The 24,770-nt window shown below is 38.2% G+C and overlaps 1 protein-coding gene across 6 annotated transcripts in view; it reads right to left on the minus strand.

Moving 5' to 3' along the window:
• Positions 1-24,770, minus strand: part of wt1a (WT1 transcription factor a) — a 54,554-nt gene that overhangs the window by 24,104 nt on the left and 5,680 nt on the right. For 3 of the 6 annotated variants that reach the window (XM_057837537.1, XM_057837536.1, XM_057837542.1), the window contains exon 4: positions 18,136-18,238. In XM_057837537.1, the coding sequence (XP_057693520.1) occupies positions 18,136-18,238 (103 nt within the window). Of the gene's footprint in view, positions 1-961; positions 1,168-7,046; positions 7,131-18,135; positions 18,239-24,770 lie in introns of those variants that run through there. The other 3 variants (XM_057837535.1, XM_057837534.1, XM_057837538.1) reach the window with 2 other exon arrangements.

Genomic DNA, 24,770 nt, shown 5'->3' on the forward strand with positions numbered 1-24,770 from the left:
TTTTAACCAAACAGGATCACACAGCAAAGAGCACTGGAGATATGAAGATCTAAGAAGCTATGATGAAGAAATATGATATGAAGCTTTTGGCTTTGACTTTTAATACAGTGGGAGACGAGGAAAGACCAGTCTTTTACTGCGTCTAAAAATGATTGCAGCGGACAGCAGGAAGCCAAATCAATTAAGACGCCGCTAAAAGGCATTCGACCTCAATCACATTGATAAGCTGCTTGATTTTTTTTCAGAGAAAACGTGCTGAATATTGTCAACAATTGGGTTGTCAGTGTTACTTCAGTAAACCAGTGAGCACTGCGACCATCATGCATACCATGTTGCGCAGTGCACAAAAAACCCTACACTATAGCAAAGGAGCTGATACTGCTTGTAGCAAAAAATAACAACTGTCCCTCTGTCCAGTGACACTGTTGTTTTTGCTCAATTAATTTTTGTTTTTTCGATCAAATTGTTTGGCATATTGTCCTCATGAGTTAATGTTTCTCATCAATTTGAATTTATTATTATTTTATGCAATTTTACTTTTCAGTATTAAATGGTCAAAAACTACTAAATAAGTAAATAAACTAAATACTTTATTGCAAGTTGATCTATTCCTTCCTTATTCTTCCTTAATAGTAAAAATGACACAATGTTACGCAGAGGTGTACTTATAATAAAAATTATTAATAATAATAATAATTTTATACACAAATGATACTATTTACAATTACGGCAGAGAGTTGGATGGTGTAAAATGTTTGTCTTCCTGGGGGGCGTATCAGAAAATAATTGAGAGGCACTGGTCTAGGTGAAGAGGAAGGTGAGCCAAAAGATAAAAACTCTCAAATTTTCGGTAGTTGACATTAATAGCAAACAAACAAAAAAAAAACAAGCTCACGGATCACAGATTTAAAAAGACAAAATAATTTTTTTTTTTAACCAGGGTGTATAGGTTTTCTCTTACAGGTAAGTAGAGTGTGAAACTCGGTCATTCAGGAGGTCCCAGTGTGGAGTTTCTGCACCACCACATTGGGAGGACACTGCGTGCGCGCTGCCTACAAGGCACCAGTGGCCTACAAGGCCAGGTAGTAGGACCCAGGTAGGAGATACCACAGTATGTCTCCTGGCTGATCCCTTTGGAAGACATGGACAATGTGACCAAGGAGAAATTCTGGGAAATGACCCAGTCCCCACAATGTGACATTGCATAAGAGTAAAAAGATAGCTGTTAACTGTTAAATGGCTTATCATTAGAGCACTCACATTTGGCAGAGCAGAACAGTGCTTTCATTGTGAGACACATCTGCAAGACTAACTTTCAACACCTTTGTCTGATAACATACACAGTGAAAGCTCTTGTCTTTAATATGTGTGCACAGGTACAGCTGCTACACTGGGAACGTCACCATCATAATGTATTAAACAACACAACTGTTCACAAAGAGTACCCTTTTTGTCACTATGAGTTTCTTTTAAAAGCAGGGCTTAGTAGCCTACAAACCACTCGGATTGTTGAATTACAACCATGAATGAATTTTTAAGGGGCACCATACAGTAACAAAATAATAAGCTTTCTTCTAATAAATCAAACAATTCACAAAACTATTACAAGAAACTTTCAGTGCTCTGAGACTGTTTCACTGTGGTGATGCAGTGGTATGAAATACGTATCTGAACCTTTTGGAATTTCTCACATTTCTGCATAAACTCTCCACCAAATGTGATCTGATCTTTGTCAAAATCACAAAGATGAAAAAAAGTGTCTGCTTTAACTAAAAACAACCAAACATTTACAGGTTTTCATATTTTAATGAGGATGGTATGCAAACAATGACAGAAGGGGGAAAAATAAGTAAGTGAATCATCACATTTAATATTCTGTGGCCCCCCCTTTGGCAGCAATAACTTCAACCAGAGACTTCCTGTAGCTGCAGATCAATTTGGCACATCAAATCTTGGCCCATTCTTCTCTACGAAACTGCTGTAGTTCAATCAGATTCCTGGAATGTCTGGCATGAATCGCTGTCTTTAGGTCATGCCACAGCATCTGAATGGGGTTCATGTCTGGACGTTGACTAGGCCACTCCAGATTGTGTATTTTGTTCTTCTGAAACCATTCTGAAGTTGATTTACTTCTGTGTTTTGGATCAATGTCTTGTTGCAGCATCCATCTTCTTTTTAGCTTCAACTATCTGACAGATGGCCACAGGTTTTCCTGCAAAAAGTCCTTATAAACTTTTGAATTCATTCTTTCATGAATGATTCCAAGTCGTTCAGGCCCTGAGGCAACAAAACAGCCCCAAATCATGATGCTCCCTCCACCATGCTTCACGGCATGAGCCGTTCTATTTCACACCTTTCACCTTTCACACATGATGTTGTGTGTTACTCCCAAACAATTTAACTTTGGTTTCATCAGGCCACAAAATATTTAGCCAAAGTGTGTTTTTGCGAACATTAAACGAGCAACAATGTTTTTTGTTTTTTTTTTTGACAGCAGTGGCTTCCTCCGCGGAGTCCTCCCATGAACACCATTGTTGGCCATACTTTTACATATAGTTGATGTGTGCACAGAGATATTGGACTGTGTCAGTGATTTCTGTAAGTCTTTAGCAGACACTCTAGGAGTCATTTTTACCTCTCTGAATATTCTGCGCTGAACTCTTGGCGTCATATTTGGTGGTCGGCCACTCCTTGAGAGAGAAGCAACGGTCCCAAACTATCTCCATTTGTAGACAACTTCTCTGACTGTTGATTGATGAACATCCAGACTTTTAAAGATGGTTTTGTATCCTTTCCCAGCTTTATACACATCAACAATCTTTGATCGTAGGCCTCAGACAGCTCTTTTGACTGCGCCATGATGCATATCAGACAATGCTTCCAATCAAGACAATTCTTACCAAAGGCCAGGGCAGCTTTAAACCACTCATCAGTGATTGGGCACACACCTGACTTAAACCGTTAAAATTGGTTTCAATTGCTCTTTAAGTCTCCTTAGGCAGAGGGTTCACTTATTTATTTCCTTCCTTCTGTCATTGTTTGCATGCTATCCTCATTAAAACATGAAAACTTATCAATATTTGGGTGGTTTTAGCTAAAGCAGACACTGTTTTTTCATCTGTGTAATTTTGACAAAGATCAGGTCACATTTGATGGTGATTTTATGCAGAAATGTGAGAAATTCCAAAAGGTTCAGATACTTTTTCATACCACTGTACCGAAAGCAATGATTGGACGGAAAAAGCTTTCAGTACTACATATGCATTTCAAAACCTTTGCAAACTACAATAAAAACGAAAATACATAGATTGAAAAATAAATACCTCCCCGACAGTGCCAATCCAGGTCATACAGCACAAACACTGAAAACATAAATCCCTGTAAACCATTTCAATCATACTGCAAAAAAATTTGCACCACGTAGAATAACCATCATTAAACTACAAAACAAGAATGTATGTTCTTGAGTTCACAGCTAGATCCCCTAAAATTTATTCCTAATTTATCTTATATGTAAATATAAGAACAGAAAAACAGCACTTAAATATAAGGTTGTCAAGAATAATCGATGCGGCGGTGCATCCCGATGCAGGGCATGGACGATTCGTTTCGATGCGGGCAACAAGCCGAATCGATTCAGCGCATTTTAAAATATATAAGTACGTTCAAAAATCTTCCCTGCGCAATTCCTGTGATGCAACGGATTTGGTTTCCCCATTTGTATTATTATTCTCATTTTTCATTTTTTTACACACCGCATAACTCTGGTCAAGTTTTCCACCAACCTCGTGGAAGCCAAAATGTCTCCAGATGTCTGCTTTCAATGTGTTAGGTGCATCAATAATCTTTTTCGCTCCCTCTTTCTCCGCTTCAGCCATTGTTATGTTATGTCCTATCTCTCTGCTCTCTCGATTAGAGCTTAGTTCGGGCCTAAAAAATCCAGCCCGAACTGAACCAGCCCGCGTGTATTAAAGGCCGAGACCCCGAAAATGTACGTTTCATTTGTAGGCCCGAGCCTGTTTGACTTGTGAGGGCTCAACAGGAGGAGCAAATGGGGGGATGCAATGCGTGGTTGTGTTGTGTGATCACAATTGTGACGATGCCTATGTGCATAATGATAAATTAAAACCTGTCTTTTGTAACAAATTCTCCAAGATAAACAAGACTATAAGATGCATATTCAATAAAAATGTATATTGTTTATATTTGTGTGTCTGTTCTATCAGGTGGATAGTTCATGCTCATTTACTTGGCAAAATGCAGCAAAAGACATTTATTTTAATTTCTTCGAGTTGGCAGGAAAAAAACGCAAGTTTTCTTAATGTTTAAAAAATCTACATTTTTTTATGATCATTATAAATGCATGTACACAACGAAATAACGCTGGAAATGTACAGTATGTTAAATATATTTCTGTTTGGGATATTGTGCTCACATGAACGCGCCTCTCTGACGAGGAGAGGAACAGCTGCATATACAAAAATAAACAAAAAACTTTTAAATAACATTCTTTATTTTAATGACTTGCATCAAAAGAACAAGCTGCCTTAAGGAGCACTGAAACAAAATAAATAATAACATTTTAAGGAACACCATGCACGAACTCCACGATGTCCTGCTTAGCACGAAGAGGTGCAGCCCTCGAAACAAATGATAATAACGATGTGTGACTAATATCATCTTTTAGGCCAGCACAGTTTTTAAAATGTCTGCTCAGCGTGAAGATGCCAGTCTTTCTGCTCTCGTACGAGAGCAAAGCGCGCGCCACATTTGTTGCATTCGGCAAGGCCGACACAGTTTTCTGTATGCATCTTCCACTATCAATTTAAATCCTTTCCACACACCACTCGTGGATTCTTGCCTTTTCAATCCCCCTGTCTTTAGTTTGCTTTTCGCCTCTTGGGGCTCTATATCGAAATTCGAAAAGAAAATACCAGGATGCAGAGTTGCAGACTCGCTGAGAGCACTAGAGCGCGAGGGGAAGATTAAAATTAGGGCGGGCCCACGGCATTCATGTGCGCAACCAATGCACTGGCTAAATTGCGGCTCATGTTTGGGATTACCAAAGCGCCTTCTGTTTTTTTCAATTTATTTATTTTATAACAAGTATTCCTTAGTTTAACATCCATACATCGTTTTAGTTTACAAATATATATTTATTTAAAAAAAGTTAGCCAGAAGTCCGGCCCGACCCACACGTAAATGATTGACATTTTGTGATAAAGATGCTGCTGCACTACAATATTTTCTTTGTCGTTTTCTTTAATATTTACTTGAATATTTTTATTGATGGGTCGTTGTGACTAAAATACAGTGACTGTTATTTTGCACAGGAGTTCAGATGTTGCACTCTGTGAAAGGCTGCTACTGTGTGTAAAAAAAAAAAAGAGAAAGCCCTGGTCTCATTCAAAGCACTAATTAAATGCTGTGATCTGTTTTTTTTTAATTAAAAAAAAATATATATATATCTGAAAGTATACAATTTTCATTTGACTTCAACCGGGAGTGACACAAGAGGCAATAAAAAGTTGTTTAATGTCTGACCGCTTGTGTTGCCTCATGATTCACGAAAAATATGCTTTGCTTTAGAATTTTAATGCATCCCAGGCTTTAATGCATCGCGATGCATTGCCGAATCTAACCGTATCGAATCGTGACCCTCTGAATCAAATCGAATCGTGGCCCTCCGAATCATAATCGAAACGAATCGTGAGGGCAGTGCCGATGCACACCTCTACTTAAATAATAATTCCAAATTAGACATAAAATCAAGTACACATTCTATCTAAATAAATGTTTAAGACTCACCATTCAAAATTATCAATTGCATTTTTTTTACTTCCAAGTTAAATACAATTGCACTGTAAAGTAAAAGTTTTCAATTTTAATTCAGTTTCTTCACATAGCACGAGAGGTAGCCCCGTAACACCATTTGTACTTGTACCACAAGACTCACTGGTCCGCATATATGCTACAGCCAGTATATGACGACCATGTTTCATGTCCTCAAAAATTCACAAAAAAAACACACAGTGTGTGTTTGTGTGACCTAAACTAAAAGTGTGCTGAACTCCCCAATGCTTCCTCTTCCTCCATTGGCCCATGCAGTTCCTTTTTATCTCATTCTCTTCCATCGACTCCCACCTCCTCCTCCCTCTCATCTCTTCCTCCTCAACCTAACTCCCTCATGCCTGTCTGAACGCATATTGATAGAGCACAACATATGAACAGCTTGATAGAAGACACTTTTTAATCAGTCTTTCAGCATCAAACCTGTTTAACACACACATATACTGTACATACATGAGCAAACACACATGCACACAAGCACCCACCCACTGGCCCCCCCAACACTCACACACATTCATCTGCTAACTATGATGGATGCCTGCTGACTCTAAAGGCATTTGCAGGTCATGATGACACATCACAGTGGAACAGTGTGGGTGGACCTTTACACTGCATTTTATTGCACGTTTTCAATTTCATTTCAGTTTACCATGAAAAGAGCATATACTAGTACTGTAGATGTATCGGCCTTCTCAGAAACTTTACGTCAAGTTTTTCCATTTTGTAATGTTTTTTTTTGTTCATTTGTCATAGGGTACTTGATGAAGCATGATGGTATGGAAAAAACTACACTGCAAAAACACACCTCCTTAAAACTGGTTAAATTCCCTTGTTTTCAGTGTAAATCTACTAGAAATAATTGAAATTATCTGCCAGTGCTCTTAGATTTCTTAAAATAAGAAAAATAGCTAGCTGAAAAAAAGCTTAACAGACTCGTTTTAAGCAATAAGCTAGTATATAGTATATGAGTGAAATTTATTTAGTAATCTACAAGGAGCACTCTGAGCTGGCTGCTAGCCACAATGGATAATCAAATGTGAATAACACCACCGTCACATGTACTTCATCTTGCTCATAGTAATTTCACAGTGTAAAAAGCAGATTGCACAACCCACTGTTCCTGCACTTTATTTTCTATTTTCAAAAAGTCTACCCGTCAGTCTGCTTCGTAAAGAGTGCGATGGATGAGTCCCTACCTCTTCACGGTGGATGCCAGTGTATTGACAGGGTTCCAAGCCACACACTCCAACTGTGAGGTCATTTGATATAAATTTTCACCACTGTGAACGACAGACAAGACGTACAAGAAGACTCATGAGCTCAGCAAATGACTCCGAATTAACAGGTCTTAAGGAGGAGGTTATGTGTGCCTTTGTAACTTTCTGTAGCTTCATGTTCTACCAAAAAGAAGCACTCCAGTAAAACATGGCCCCAACATACACACTCACGCTTGTCACACACACCCCGACACAGGCAGACACAAAGGTTGAAAAAGATAATATACTCATCAAGCAACACAGTTGGAACAAAGCCAAGCGACATCACTGTGACCTCCCATACTCGCACTTACAGTGGGGTAAATAAGTATTTAGTCAACTACCAATTGTGCAAGTTCTCCTACTTGAAAAGATGAGAGAGGCCTGCAATTGTCAACATGGGTAAGCCTCAACCATGAGAGACAGAATGTGGAAAAAAAAATAGAAAATCACATTGTTTCATTATTAAAGAATTTATTTCCAAATTAGAGTGGAAAATAAGTATTTGGTCACCGACAAAAAAGCAAGATTTCTGGCTGTCAAAGAGGTCTAACTTCTTCTAACGAGGTCTAACGAGGCTCCACTCGTTACCTGTATTAATGGCCCCCGTTTTAACTCATTATCGGTATAAAAGACACCTGTCCACAATCTCAGTCAGTCACACTCCAAACTCCACTATGGCCAAGGCCAAAGAGCTGTCGAAGGACACCAGAGACAAAATTGTAGATCTGCACCAGGCTGGAAAGACGCTTGGTGTAAAGAAATCAACTGTGGGAGCAATTATTAGAAAATAGAAGACATACAAGACCACTGATAATCTCCCTCGATCTAGGGCTCCATGCAAGATCTCACCCCGTGGCGTCAAAACGATAACAAGAACAGTGAGCAAAAATCCCAGAACCACACGGGGGGACCTAGTGAATGACCTACAGAGAGCTGGGACCATAGTAACAAAGGCTACTATCAGTAACACAATGTGCCGCCAGGGACTCAAATCCTACACTGCCAGATGTGCCCCCTTGCTGAAGCTAGTTCACGTCCAGGCCCGTCTGCGGTTCGCTAGACAGCATTTGGATGATCCGTAAGAGCACACGGAGAATGTGTTATGGTCAGATGAAACCAAAATAGAACTTTTTGGTAGAAACACAGGTTCTCGTGTTTGGAGGAGAAAGAATACTGAATTGCATCCGAAGAACACCATTCCCACTGTGAAGAATGGGGGTGGAAACATCATGCTTTGGGGCTGTTTTTCTGCAAAGGGACCAGGACAACTGATCTGTGTAAAGGAAAGAATGAATGGGACCATTTATCGAGAGATTTTGAGTGAAAATCTTCTTCCATCAGCAAGGGCATTGAAGATGAGATGTCGCTGGGTCTTTCTGCATGACAATGATCCCAAGCACACAGCCATGGCAACAAAGGAGTGGCTTCGTAAGAACATTTCAAGGTCCTGGAGTGGCCTAGCCAGTCTCCAGATCTCAACCCCATCGAAAATCTGTGGAGGGAGTTGAAAGTCCATGTTGCCCCACGACAGCCCCAAAGCATCACTGCTCTAGAGGAAATGTGCATGGAGCAATGGGCCAAAATACCAACAACAGTGTGTGAAAAGCTTGTGAAGAGTTACAGAATATGTTTGGCCTCCGTTATTGCTAACAAAGGGTACATAACAAAGTATTGAGATGAACTTTTGGTATTGACCAAATATTTATTTTCCACCATGATTTGCAAATAAATTCTTTAAAAATCAAACAGTGTGATTTTCTGTTTTTTTTTTTTTTTTTTTCCCCCACATTCTGTCTCTCATGGTTGAGGTTTACCCATTACAAGCCTCTCTAATATTTTCAAGTGGGAGAACTTGCACAATTAGTGGTTGACTAAATACTTATTTGCTCCACTGTAAGTACACACACGATTAGTGGATTTATAGCCTCCCATGACCAGAATCGATGTGTGGCACATTGCTCAATGCCCATTGCATACAACGCAGAGCTTCTTACACTGCTCCAAACGCAAATCCCAAACACAGCAGTTGTCAAACTCAAAACAGTGCGTCATTCTTGTGATTTTGTTTGGAACTGTTTTGATGTCGGATCCCATTTTTACGCAACCCACTCATTTTTATGTGGCCTTAAAACCTGCAGTGCCTAGATATTGCTGAACTGACAGTACATCGATTCCGCGCCATCTGCGATATAGACGCACAGTGTATCACAAAAGTGAGTACACCCCTCGCATTTCTGCAGATTTTCAAGTACCAGTATATCTTTTCATGGAACTACACTGACAAAATGACACTTTGACACAATGAAAAGTAGTTTGTGTGCAGCTTACATAATAGAGTTAATTTATTTTCCCCTCAAAATAACTCAAAATATAGCCATTAATATCTAAACCCCTGGCAACAAAACTGAGTACACCCCTTAGAAACTACGTACATCCCTAAATGTCCAAATTGAGCACTGATTGTCATTTTCCCTCCAAAATGTCATGTGACTCGTTACAGGAGTGGTGTCAGCATTGCTGCAGAGATTGAGGAGGTGGGGGGTCAGCCTGTTAGTGCTCAGACCTTACGCTGCACTCTATATCAAATTGGTGTGCATGGCTGTCACCCCAGGAGGAAGCCTCTTCTGAAGACGGTGCATAAGAAAACCCGCCCGTTTCATCAGACCATAGGACATGGTTCCAGTAATCCATGTGTTTTGTTGACATGTTTTCAGCAAACTGTTTGTGGGCTTTCTTGACCCCCCCACCTCTTCAATCTCTGCAGCAATGCTGACAGCACTCCTGTAACGAGTCACATGACTGAACTGTTTTAACTCACATGAAACTTGACAAACTTGTTTTTTAAACTGTGCATATGCAAGTGAAACCACTTAACCAACAATATTATGATATGCTAAGTGGCTCGGAAAATGAATGAATGAATAAATGAATATACATAGAGGGTGCTGCTCCTGCAGAAACACACTGATGTTGCTTATTGAAGACATGAAATGTTTTTTCGGTAACACTTTACAATAACTATCTGTTATAACTACTTAATAGATTGTTAGTAAATTGTTAATATATGATTAATTGTTGACTTGTTAAGTGTTTAACAGTTTGTTAAACATTTATAATGATGTCTAAAGGAATCAATGACTTACCTGTATGTCAATCATTTATACCTAGACCTTATAAATTAGTAATATACTGTACCATTAACAAGCAATTTATAACTTACTAATGACTTATTAAGTATCAGTTGATAGTTTATTTATGTTATTGGAACCTTATTCTAAAGTTGCAACTACTCATTCCTTAATTGTTAGTAAATGAGGAATACGTGCAACTTTAGAATAACGTCCCAATAACATACAAAAGCTTATAACTAATACTTAATATATAAACTTAACTTTACAGATCACTTGTTAATATTATAATAAATACAATTCTTAATGATTATTATAAAGTGTTACCGTTTTTTCTCTTACTCTTATTGGAGTGCACACATCAATGAGTCGCTGAAACAAGTTCCAACATTTTTCTGCACTCGGATCCAGAGTAAAAGCTTGGGTTTCATGATGTGTTTCTATGCACAGTATACAAATTAATCAAATAATATGTGCCTGACCATCACAGCAACTCTATAGATTAGATTACAAACCCTGGTGGGCCGGTAATGGCCAGCTGACCGCATATTTGACACCCTTGGTATAAAAACATGCTGCGTTCAAATGCCGGATTTGGGTGGAAACAGGACGAATGCTTTACTCTATACAAGCAGGCAAGATTGTCTCAAGAGTAATTTGGTCGAAGATTCAAGGTAATTATTATATAAAAGAGCCCCATGCATGCACTATGAACTTAAAAAGCTCTTTGGTTTGTGACGGCCGCCACATTGAATTACACAATAGCGTAATTTTAGCACGAAATATTTACGTATAATGGATAATAACTGTCCGTTTTTTTTTGTTTTTTTTTTGTACTTAGACTGTTCTATGTTCATATCTACAGAAATTCCGGTGATGTAACCATTTATTTACAAGAATTTTTAACTTAAAAAGCTATTTGTTTTGTGATGGCTGCCATGTTTTATCCATACACAGTAGCGTAAGTTTACATTCAAATGATCAGGTGATTTTCGGCTAACTGCCCGTTTTTTTGGGGGCAAACAAGCAGTAATTTTGACATTTCTGCGTCCATACAAAAAAAAAAAAAATCGCGTTTTACGTGTTTTATTTTATGCAACATTTCAATCTAAAAACGACGAGGGCCAGATAGTCGGTAGGACGTGCCTCTGTGCTGAGGCAATAGTGACATCGGAATTCAACCTAAATAAGTTGTGAGTGTATAAAGAAAAATGCAAATTTTTCTTTTGTTGGGTAAAATTAAAATGATAAAATGATGAAGTTTCTGTGAAAATTTAGTGATTTATTAGCTGTGTAAAACTTATATATGTTAAATATTGCTATTGATCATGAAAATATAGATGATTATCTCTGCATTTGGTGATTTTAGTGCATCCAGCGTAAAATTTTAGAATTTTATAGCCATTTTAAGTTTTGTTATACTTCTATACAAAAATAATAAATCAGGATTCTATTAGGGAACGACTTTGAATTTTTTGATGTCGCTGCTCATGGAGGCTCATATATGCCTAAGGGAGGTGCCTGTTTTGGTTTTAGGTCACTAGCATCTTTGGTTTTCAAAATATTTGAATTCTAAGTTTTTGACAATAGGTTCCCTACGGATCAGCCCAGAGTCCCGTCAACTGATAGTGAAGTCTATGGTATTCTATTCTATGCTGTATGTTGCTTTCCTGCCCCTCCCATCCAATTCTCTTCCCATGAATAAAGAAGGTTGCTATCACAGCAACTAGGGCAGCAGCTACCAAGCTCAACAAAGACTTGCGCGTTCTGTTTAGCTAAGCTGGGTGTACATAAACCTAGCTTCAAATCTAACATATATGATCACCAATATTTCAATAAACAGATTAATTGCACCCTCTCACTAGTAAAAGGGCATTTATGTGACAGTCAAGATAGGATTACTGGAATAAGTAAATTCAGTAGATGAGCACATTATTTGAAGTAAAAATCTATAAATACATTTCAATTTCCGTTTTAGAAATCAAACCTGATACTGTCTTAGAGCACAATTTTAAGCAGCACATTTTTTGCCAGCCCTTTTTATTTTCGTCTTGGTATCAGTCTTATTCTTAGTCATATTTTAGTCATTTCAAAATGTGTTTGTCTTCGTTTAGTTTTAGTCGACAATTTCTAAAAATGTTTTAGTAAAATTCAAAAGCTTTCGTCTAAAATTAATTATTAATAAAGGTTTTCACATTCTTAGAACGAACATTGACAGACGGGCACATAATTATAGAGTACAAGTCTACAATTCACACTCAGCAGGAAAACACGACATTATTTTCAATTTATTAAACCCACCTGCAAACCACGCATGTATGTAAAAAAAAAAAATTAAAAAAAAAATCTTCAAGTTTAAGACAAGCCTCGCCACACTAAATGCTAATGCTAACGTGAATGCCATGCTAACGCTACAAATTACATTTAAGGCCAAATTATACCGGACGCGTTTGCAGTCCGGGTCAGGCAAGATATAGCGCCGGAGCCAATCCGTGTCCGTTCTATTTTATCGTTCAAATTATACCGGATGCGTCAGCACCACAAATTGACTGCGGACCATCTCCGACGTGCTGGAGCCCGCTGGATGGTTTGGGCTATTTTCTATTTTTGCCGGAGATCAATCCGTTAAAATGGGCGGAGCCAGGCCTGGACTCAAGAGGCCAGGTGCTTATTCACGGTTTAAAATGCCTGTGACAGCATAAAAAAATCTTAAACAGCATTATTATGTGAATTACAATCATATTTTGAGATGATTCGACTACAACTGCGTCTTTTAATCTGCTGGTGAGCCCCGCCTGTCATTAGCGCTCTAGCATCCCCAGCTGGATGATGACGTTGGCAGGGTAACGATTTCAGCCGATTCAGAATTCAGCCCATTGAGGGGGAAGATTCAGAACAAGGAAAATGCGACAGAGAGCAGCAAAATGTCATCATTGTTTCAATCACTCCAATATTTTTACAGGATATTCTTTTTATCCAAGTATTTTTCCCCAGTTGTAAAATAAATGGTCTGGTCATGACAAATAACAGTCTTGTGCTAAATGGAATATGAAATATCAAAAATGCATTTATTCAGTACGACAGGGTAAAATTAATGCATGATGTTCAAAACTGCCGACTTCTTAACCTCCCGAACGGTATTTTATGCCACCGGAGTTCGGGGACGGAGGAAGAGCGTAAACAAAACAGGAGGCGTGACAGCTAGCGGATGTGCTAACCCGAACCGAGCGGCTTTTCCATGTCTTTTCCTCGCCTTTCGAAAACGAAAAATCACAACAAACTACCCCGACTCATGTCACACACGGTGGCGGGGTTGATTGTCTTCACCGATGGACCAGCCGTCAGCGGCAAGGAAGTTAAGGCTTGTCATTCTGCTGCGGCCACAGTTGGCTGGTAGTGCTCGTCGCCGGGAATGAACACCGAAAATAGCCATTTCTCAGTGGACAAACAGGCCAACATCTGAGCGAGAGGCTGCTCGTGGCCAAGCCGAGGAAAGCGCATTCTCGGCGGGCATGCAAATAGGACCGAGCGGGCTGGATCGGTGGACAAACCGGCCGATGTCGGAGGACCGCTTGGCTGCCCGAGCCCAAGCCGAGGATTGTGGTCTATTGGCGGGCACACGAAGAGGACCAAGGGGGTGGAAGTGACCATGGAGTGTGACAAGCCGCCGGTCGTCGGCCGAGTGGCCTTCTCGGTGGACAGGGAGCATTGTCACCCACAAAAAGCAAGCCACCTCCTTATTAAAACATGTGCTATGAACCCAGTATTTGACATAATACAAAACATGTAGTTTACTCACTTATTCGTCGGTCCAATAGTCCCACAGTTGTTTTGGCCATTCTCCGTAGTGAACGTGAACTTTTTGAAATCCTAAAAGGCTCACACACCTCTCCCAGGTGCAGCAACAAAAGCCTGCAGCACGTTGGGCTGGCGTGATGTGAAAAATAAACGAATTAATCCGCAAAATCAGCTGAATCCGCAGTCTTTCTGCATGCTATATAGTAATGGCTGTATTGTGAGATGGTGACCCGGTTGACATCACATTCGCATTCTTCCTCAATCCAGGAAGTCACTCATTTAATGGCGCAGGATTAAAAAAATTGAATAAATACATCGATCACTTCCATACACATCCAAGCGGTCCATTTCATTCAGGAGCATAGAATACCACGTGAAATATGAAATAAACATGAACGAAGAACACTTCATCATGGAGGTGGAAAGTCACCTCCAAGTGATTTATGACGCAGTGGATCCTTTTTATAAGTACAACAAAAGGAAGCTGCATAGAATGCAATAGCAGGAGCTATGAGCATGGACGGTGAGTTTTTATGCAAGTTGTGTAATTTAAAATACTGAAGTAATAAAATGGTGTCACAAACCCATGGTAAAAGCAAAAAAAAAAAAAAAAAAAAAAAAAGGGATTTAATGTTAAGTCAAATCAAGTCCACTGCTCTCTTTGCTTCTCTGTTGAGTACAAAAACAGTGTCTTTGTTGTTGTTATTAATGCCACATTATCATGCGCGATCACACGAGAGCTCACAATGGTATGGAACTAAATTTGTGCACAGCCGGTATGTTTTGTCCTATTTTTTGACGTACTGCTGAGCATGCAGTCAACACAGATATTGGCGGACGGTATAATTTGGGCTTTAGTGAGTGATGATCATTCTGCACAGACCTTTAAAGGCTAACATGGCATATTCTCTCTAGCCAAGACAAGAAATCTTACCATTCATTTTCAAAACAAGCAAGTCTGGAGCCTGGAGAGGACACCAGTGAGTAAGTGTGTGTAGGGCGGGGTTAGGGTTAGCGCAGCACATACAGTAACATGAGTGACATGACCAAATACTGCAACGATGTAGCCTACATATACGATAAGAAAATGTCGCACATTGTGAATTTATGACGGACACGATGGCAAATTTTCATCTCGTTCTCGTCTCATCACACAAAAGCTGGCATTTGTTTCATTATAGTGTATTGTCATCTCCCAATCGTCATCGTCATGTCATTGTTAAGGAAAAAATTGTTGTCGCTGAAATATTTTCATTACCGTCATTGTTGACAAATACAACACTGCAGCACACATTGTTTCACTGAGAACACTTCAGTCTCAATTTCACAAAAAACAGTCTTTTACCCTAATATCCAGTCCTCATTAGCAATAAATCACTTTCATCCAATGAAAGTTTTTCTAAAAGATTACATGTTTTGAATGGGAACTGTCAAAAAAGTCATGTATAATGAAGTTCACCATTGCACGAGGCCCTGTCTCAGAGCCCATGCCAACACAGAGCCTCACATTGAATTAAAAATACGTTGCATGTTTTTCTTTCAACTGACAAGTTTGACAACATGCAGATTAAGTACAGTCCTAGTTGTACCAGGCTGCAAGATTAGACAACCGCTTCTACCCATGCATTGCGTGCTTGGTCGTGTCTGTGAAAGAGAAATGGGGGTGAACATGAACTTGTAGGTCTGCTGGTTGTCTTTGTCATAAACATAAGCGATATCTTCTCAGAAACACTCACTCACGCACACACGCATGCACACACACACTTTCACTCATGCACACACATCATGATGGTATTCACAGAGACTGCTGCTGTTAGATTAAAGCCAAATACTATCATGTGAGGGATGTTTTGTTTGGAAGCAACAATATGCACAAAAAGAAAAAGTGGCAAACTTTTAACGCTGCATTTATTAAGTAATTATTTTGTTACAGTAAATCTTCCCAAAAAAATATTTCAAATAATGCACCATCATATTTTTGGTGGTAGTTCACCACATACTTAACCCTTTCTTTAGGACATGTTTGGGAACATGTTAACCCTACAATCAAGATACAAGATTGACGTTAAAATAAATAACTGAAAGTGAAAGTTTTTTTTAACTTACAAATTAGATTACCTCGTTGAATTGTCTGAAAATGATATCGATCCAAGAAATTATTGTATCATGATTATATAAATTGCTATCCTCCAACCAATATTAGCTACAGGTGTTATAAATAAACACACACATCTCACTATGAGGCAGAATATATATTTCTTGCAACCATTCAGGAACAATGTGTGGTTAAAATTGTCCTTTAAAAGGGTTGAATCAGTGGATTTAATAGTCTACAGTGGTATGAAAAAGTATCAGAACCTTTGGAATTTCTCACATTTCTGCATAAAATCGCCATCAAATGTGATCTGATCTTTGTCAAAATCACACAGATGTAAAAACAGTGTCTGCTTTCCCTAATGGTATGCATAGGAGGACTCCACGGAGGAAGCCCCTGCTGTCTGAAAAAACATTGTTGCTCGTTTAATGTTTACAAAAAGGCACTTGGACTCACGAAAAAAAGTTGAATTGTTTGGGAGTAACACACAACGTCATGTGTGGAGGAAAAATGGAATGGCTCACCAACATCAACACCTCATCCCCACCGTGAACCATGGTTGAGGGAGCATCATGATTTGGGGCTGTTTGTTGCCTCAGGGCCTGGACAACTTGCAATCATTAATAGAAGAATGAATTCAAAAGTTAATTAGGATGTTTTGAAGGAAAGCCTGAGGCCGTCTGTCAGACAGTTGAAGCTAAAAAGAGGGATGCTGCAAGAAGACAATAATTCAAAAAACAGAAGTAAATCAACTTCAGTATGGTTTCAGAAGAACAAAATACACGTTCTGGAGTGGCCAAGTCAACGTCCAGACTTGAAACCCATTGAGATGCTGTGGCATGACTTAAAGACATCAATTTGTGCCAGACGTCCCACGAATCTGACTGAACTACAGCAGTTTTTTTTAGAGAAGAATAGGCCAAGATTAGTCCTGATTGATGTGCCAGACTGATCTGCAGCTATAGGACGTGTCCGTTTGAAGTTATTGCTGCCAAAGGAGGGGACACAAAATATTAAATGTGATGGTTAACTTACTTATCTTTCCCCCTTCCGTCATTGCTTGCATACTATCCTCATTAAAATATGAAAACTTATAAATGTTTGGGTGGTTTTAGTTAAAGCAGACACTGTTTTTTCATCTGTGTGATTTTGACAAAGATCAGATCACATTTGATGGTGATTTTGTGCAGAAATGTGAGAAATTTCAAAAGGTTTAGATACTTTTTCATACCGCTGTATCAATAGGTGTCGTTTAAAACCATGCACTGTACAACAAAGGCAAACCTAAAAGAAGATTTCATACTTCGAAAGTCAAACTGTTCATATCCTGGCACAAGCAAGAATGTAAAGCTCGATTCACACCATGATGCTTCAAGGGCCAATGAAAAAGATACAATTTTCTGATTGTATATTTTGTCTCTTGAACTAACAAAAAATGATAGCGAGAAAATCACATTGAAATACATCCTCTAGTTAAAAAAAAAAAAAAAGTGAAAACATAAGTGACAAGAAGTAGTAGATAGATTACATCGTTTTATTCTATCACCATACGCCAATGGCTTACTTGATAATTAAGTGGGGAAAAATATTATGCATTTAGTCTGCACAGTTAAGGTAAGTTATGTCTGTGTGTATTTAGTCTCAATTTCCCACCAATGATGCCAGAAGCGCTACTACAATCTTGCAATGTTTGAATCCACATTCTAAATGACTTTTAAATATCATCCATCATGTCAGAAAAGGAAATTGAACAAAAACGAGAGGAAAGCTGCTGCAATGGCACTGAGACCTGTCCTGAAGGTGAACATCCTGTTCAAACTGCATCCTGCCACCATTCACTGAATTACTGCGTCCTTGTATGAAACAATAGTTGCAAAACATTCCTTCTTTTAATTGCTGCTTTCTCATAAAAATAGATTTTGCACATCAGTTCAGCCTCTAGAAGCCGCACGTAATCGATGTGTCTTTTTCCGAGGGGTTTTAAGTATATTTTTTAGTATGTTACCTGTTGTAGGGGTTCCTCAGCAACAGAGCCTGGCTGCCTGTACAGCTGTCTGAAGGGGTGTGACATCCATACATCGAAGGGGGCACAGAATACTGTTGCTCTGCTACACATGTACGCACACATACGCAGACACAGAGAATATAAACTGTATGTTAGCCATATGAGATCCTTGGAAACAACAGAATAAATCCACAAAATAAATAAATAAATAAAATGTCAGACATTTTTATTGCGTATTCAGTTAAATTGCACGAATAACTTCTAACTAAATTTGGAAAACAAATCACTCTTGAACCAATCGCTCTACATATACCTGAGTTCAATGATGTCATGCATGGCGTCATGCTAATAAGCAGCACACAGTAACACTTCGACTCACAAGTATGATCCCCCCCCCCCCCCCCCCCCCCCCCCCCATGAAACAAACTTTTATCCAATTTATATACTGTAGCCAATTGAGGGTAACTGGAGTTTATCCTAACAAACTCATAGTGAAAGGCAGACCACACCCCGGACTGGTTGCAAGGTGCAATCAAGGAAGATGAGTAACAATTTACATTACAGGAGATTACATAGTCCAGTTAGAAAATGTATTTCAGTGTATGTATTTCAAATGTATTAATCAGTGTTGTTACTTTAAAAAAGTAATTAGTTAGAGTTACAAATTACTTCTTGTAAGAGGTAATTGAGTTAGTAACTCATTTACCTCATTGTAAGAGTAATTAGTTACTCAGCGAAGTAACCGACATTAATTTTCATGTTCTAATCGTTCTTACATTACCGTATTTTTTGGACTATAAGTCGCACCCGAGTATAAGTTGTACCAGCCAAAAAATGCGCAATGAAAAGGAAAAAACATATATACAATAAGTCGCACCAGAGTTTTGGGGGAAATTTACTGTATTTGATAGATTCCAGCACCAAGATCAGACACGTCATCTTGAAAGGCAATTTAAAATAAAAATACAATAGAGAACAACAGGCTGAATAGGTATAGGGTATGCTAACATTACATGACGCACAAACAACAAACTGAGAACGTGCACAGTTTGTTAATGTAACATAGCTATTAAGAGTTATTCAGATAACTATAGCATAAAGAACATGCTAACAAGCTACAATGATATAATAATGTGTTAAGAATTTCCCAGAGTATAACACGACCCTCTGCCAAACTATGAAAAAAACTGTGACTTATAGTCCGAAAAATACGGTGTGCATTATATATCATCTTTCACATAGGTCACACTTTTGACATTTAAATTTTTTTTTTTTTAATTTCACTTACATAACAGTGAAATGGTATCCAAACTTTAACTTTCAAATGCTGTGAGAAAAAAGCCTTTTTGTTTAGTACTGCATGTCATGAACCGTGATTTATGTGTATCGTCACGCCCCTAATATACAGTTTATCACAAAAGTGAGTCCACCCCTCACATTTCTGCAGATATTTAAGTATATCTTTTCAAGGGACAATACTGACAAAATGACACTTTGACACGATGAAAAGTAGTCTCTGTGCAGCTCATATAATAGAGTTGATTAATTTCCCCCTTCAAAATAACTCCAAATATAGCCATTACTATCTAAACCCCCGACAACAAAAGTGAGTACACCCTTTAGAAACTATGTACATCCCTAAATGTCCAAATTGAGTACTGCTTGTCATTTTCCCTCCAAAATGTCACGTGACTCGTTACAGAAGTAATGTCAGCATTTGCTGCTGAGATTGAAGAAGTCAGGGCTCAGCCTGTTAATGCTCAGACCATACACCGCACTCTACGTCAAATTGGTGTGCATGGTCACGCATGCATGCATGCACGCGTGCATGGTGTGCTGTCACCCCAGGAGGAAGCCTCTTCTGAAGACTACACAAGAAAGCCCGCCCGTCTCATCAGACCATAGGACACGGTTCCAGTAATCCATGTGTTTTGTTGATATGTCTTCAGCCATGCACACCAATTTGATGTAGAGTGCGGCGCATGGTCTGAGCACTAACTGGCTGACCCCCCACCTCTTCAATCTCTGCAGCAATGCTGACAGCACTCCTGTAACGAGTCACATGACATTTTGGAGGGAAAATGACAAGCAGTACTCAATTTGGACATTTAAGGATGTACGTAGTTTCAAAGGGGTGTACTCACTTTTGTTGCCAGGGGCTTAGATATTAATGGCTATATTTTGAGTTATTTTGAGGGAAAAATAAATTAACTCTACTATATAAGCTGCACACACAACTTTTTATTGTGTCAAAGTGTCATTTTGTCAATGTTGTCCCATGAAAAGATATACTTAAATATCTGCAGAAATGTGAGGGGTGTACTCACTTTTGTGATACACTGTACAATATATAGATATATATTTTTAATATGCAGGTGAGGCTCTGAATCTCCCCCCGCTCCTGTTTTTGCGCTAGTTGTTTTGATTGAAAAACATCAAGCAAGGTTCATCGATACGTCATTCAAGAAAAGTTTTGGGCAAGTAACTATTTTTCGTAATAAAAAAAAAAAGAAATTATTATTAGCATTTACAAGATGAACGCAACTTGGTGATGATAATGCACACTGAGCAGGAAAAGAGTACATTATTTTCAATTAATTGTACTCACCTGGTTGCCATGAACTGTATGTAAAAAAAAATGTCAGAGAGATTAAGATGACGCTCGGCATGCTAAATGCTAATGCTAACGAGAACACAATGCTGTGCCGCTCCCGCTCTGCACTCTTCAGGGCAGGCAGGCAGGCGGACGTGTGAAAAAAATCAGACAATTTGCGCTTCATTCAACCAATTTGTAGTAACACGCCCCTTCATGATGGTTAGAATTTGAATTCCATTTGCTAAATCGATGCAAGAGCTCAGTTCATCAAATATACTGGACTGTCTCAGGAAATTAGAATACACAATATTCTAATTTCCTGACTGTCTCAGAATACACAATATTCTAATTTCCTGACTGTCTCAGGAAATTAGAATATTGTGTATTCTAATTTCCTGAGACAGTCCTGTATATATACACAGGACTGTCTCAAAAAATTAGAATATTGTGTATTCTAATTTCCTGAGACAGTCCAGTATATTCAGTGGTAAAATTTGACTCGTCATTTGACTTGAGATATCTGGCATGCGCGAAATAAGACGATTTATGACAGTGACACAATTTCATTTCTTTTCCCGCACGATGGACGCACGGCATATTTTTTTGTGTGAGAAATCAACATGGGTCCCAGGACGGTTAGTGTGGGTAGTGAAATAGGGAATAAGGTGACGCTTACCATAAGAAATTAAGACGGAAATGACAGAAAATTTTGAACATGGTATGCTTATCAGTGAACTGGCTCAACAATACGGCTGGAATATGTGTACAATCTCGACGGTCCATTATTATTATATAACATTACATTATATTATTATTATTGTAACATTGGCAAGAAATTCACCGGCTTTGTCAGGTTTTTAATCATTTATTTCAGAGCTTGTGCATCCCAACACTTGCCACCTCTCTCATTCTTGTCAGTCACACGGTGCGTTCAGGATGTTCAGCATGCAAAACACAACTGCCATGTTAGAACCCGATTCGTGACATTATTATTATTAAATTATTATTATTCCGATTTGTATTAATAATAAATAATAAATAATTTATTTATTTTTCTATGTGTCATGGCTATTTGTAATTGTAACTGCAGTATCTATGAAGTATTTAGCGTAGGTTTTTGGGCTGTTGAATGAATTATTCGAATTATAACGTATTCTTATGGGAAAGTCTCATTTGACATACGACCATTTCGGCATACAAACCAGGTCCTTGAACGAATTAATTTTGTATGTAAAGGTACCACTGTATATTTTTTTGCCTCTTTGACACTTTTGACTCAAAATTGTAATTGCTCTTGTGCAGTAATGCCCCTCTACTCAAATGACTAGTTATTAATACGTGAGTCAGTCAGCTGCAAGTTTTCAACAATGTTGCAGAGAAACAAGAATTTCCAAAGTTGGAAATATAGTAAGCAATTCAAAGATAAAAATTAATGGTTGGAACATGTCAGTGCGGTGCAAAGCAAAGGTCGTCATAACAGTGGATTTTCAAACTGAGGTACTGCGCTGCTAAAACAGACAGTAAAGGCCAACATTTTGTCTTTTTACATCTAGAGGTTTAAATGATGATGTCAAAGTCAGTTTCTGTTCAATATCATTTCTGATGCAGGATCAGTGTTGCGAATTAAGATGTAGCTTTTCTCTACTCAGACATTGAAACACTAATGTGGTCTAATATACTCAGAATTTGAAAGCAAATATGAAAAATTAGACCTCATAACTGAACAACAAACATTGAATTTGAACAGTTTCATAATCGTAAGTTTGGCTTTTTCCTTGAGCATTAATGCAATCACTTCTCTATAGGTTGTTTATATGATAATACTGTATGGTAGTAGGTGATGTCTAAACTGCACATTTGTCATTACTCTAGGTTGTTTTCCACAAATGTACACATATCAAGTAATAAACACTTTTATTCAACACTTTATGTACATAACTCAGTGTTCTTAGGGTACAGTGTTGTTTTCGTCAACGATGAGGATAATGAAAATATTTCGTCGTCGTGTTTTCGTATGACGCGCTGAAAAAGTGTCTTGGGAGACTAAAACATAACGAGATGGATGCCAGTCGAGAACGAGATCAAAATTTTCTGTAATTTCTGTCATAAATTTACAATGTGTGATATTTTCGGATTGAATATGTAGTTATAAAGCATTTAGCAGTGATTGGTCATGTTTCTCATGTGACGTGCCGCCACCCCCTCCTTCCCTCGCCCCACACATTAGCGTGTGCCCATTCGAGGGTCTTTTTGTGAAATGTGTCAGGTGCTGCTTGCTCTTGGTAAGTTTTGTTTTTTTATCTTGGCTGTGCCATGATGCTTTAGCCTTTAAAGGCCTGCGCTGAGTAATCACCACACACTAAACTAACTTGTAGCGTTAGCATAGTGTTCGCGTTTGCATTAGAGTTTAGCGCGGTGACTCGGTGTCTCTTGGAAAACATTTTACATACAACATTTTACATTCATGGCGTCCAGGTGAGTTTAATTAATTGCAAATAATGTGCCGTTTTCCTGCTGAGTGTGTATTATCATCAGGAAAATGGTGATGCCCCTGTAGACTCTACACTTATGTGCTCGTCTGTCATGTTCATTCCAAATTGTTGGAAACCTTTTATTTATTTATTCATGGACTAAAACTTTTGAAGTTCATAGACGAAAAAATTCTGAGAATTTTCGACTAAAACTAATTTTGACGAAATTTGTCTGAATGTTCGTTGACTAAAACTAGACAAAGACAAACACATTTTGAAATCACTCAAATATGACTAAGACTAATAAGTAGTTTCGTCCAAAAGACTAAGACGAAAATTAAAATGGCTGCCAAAAACAAGACTGTTAGGGCATCACAACATTTTTTTTTAGCAACCTACAAAGACTAATGCCATGCTATTGTTCAGATAATAAATAACACACACAGTTAAAATCATAAATCATTTAGCGGATCGTTGCCCGCTTCTCTCATCTTGACAACACCACGGTTTCCTCAGATCCTCAAGCCAAGAGCGAGCATTAAAGTTTAAAGCAGATTAGACGCACGTGCAATGTCACTTTCTCAGTGTAATATTGAAAGTGAAAAACATCAACTGTTGCCCGTTTTAATTTTAAATTCCCTTTAATAGTTTTAAATCTGTTTTTGTTTTGTTAAGTTTTTTTTTTTTTTTTTTTCTTAAATATGATTGTTCCTTGCCCAGCGATTGGCTGGCAATAGATTCAGGGTGTACCCTGCCTATTGCCTAAAGTTAGCTGGGATAGGCTCCAGCATCCCTGTGACTCTAATGGAGGATAAGTGGGATGAACTAATGCTTGTTCCTTTTGTTTTACGTTCTTGTAGTTCGTATTCATTGTATATTTTTTAACAGCTTAAGTTTTTTTTTTCAATAGAAGCTAACTAATGCCTTACAGGCATTTGTGAAGAACATTTATTGACCTCCCCTTAAACAGTTTTGCTCTTTTTATATTGTTGTCAATGTCAATTGACTTTATTCTATATAAAACAATACAACAAAGTGGGGTCCTAATAAAAACACAGAAATGAACAAAAAATACATATACGTACAGTATATATCCAAACGCTACTTTAAACGGCTAAAATTTAGTTTCACAACATAAAGCAAAAAAATTAAAAAAAAAAATATAAAAACAAACAAACAAACAAACAAAAACAACAACTACCACTGTACCTCATAAGGCATCTGCTCAGTTGGTATCTGAAGATTAAACATGAATGTGTTTTTTGCTATTTCTCATTGCTTTGTGAGCCTTTTTAAAATATCTGAAGTAAGCATAAATAATATACTGCATATGTCACCATTTATCACAAAGTTCGATTGATGCGTACCATCATTTTACAACACAGTGGCGACAACCTAGATATTTCCAAAGGTCATGATAACAGCGAATATTTGTATAGGCCATAAATATTGAACAATTAAATAAAAAAACAGTAAATCTAGTGACTTTTTGTGCTGCTTGTTGAAACATTCAAACTAATTTATTGTGCTCTCCTCATAAACTTGATACCTTGAACCAGGAACACTAT

This window comes from Corythoichthys intestinalis, chromosome 5, assembly GCF_030265065.1.
Source record: "Corythoichthys intestinalis isolate RoL2023-P3 chromosome 5, ASM3026506v1, whole genome shotgun sequence".
Lineage (NCBI taxonomy): Eukaryota > Metazoa > Chordata > Actinopteri > Syngnathiformes > Syngnathidae > Corythoichthys > Corythoichthys intestinalis.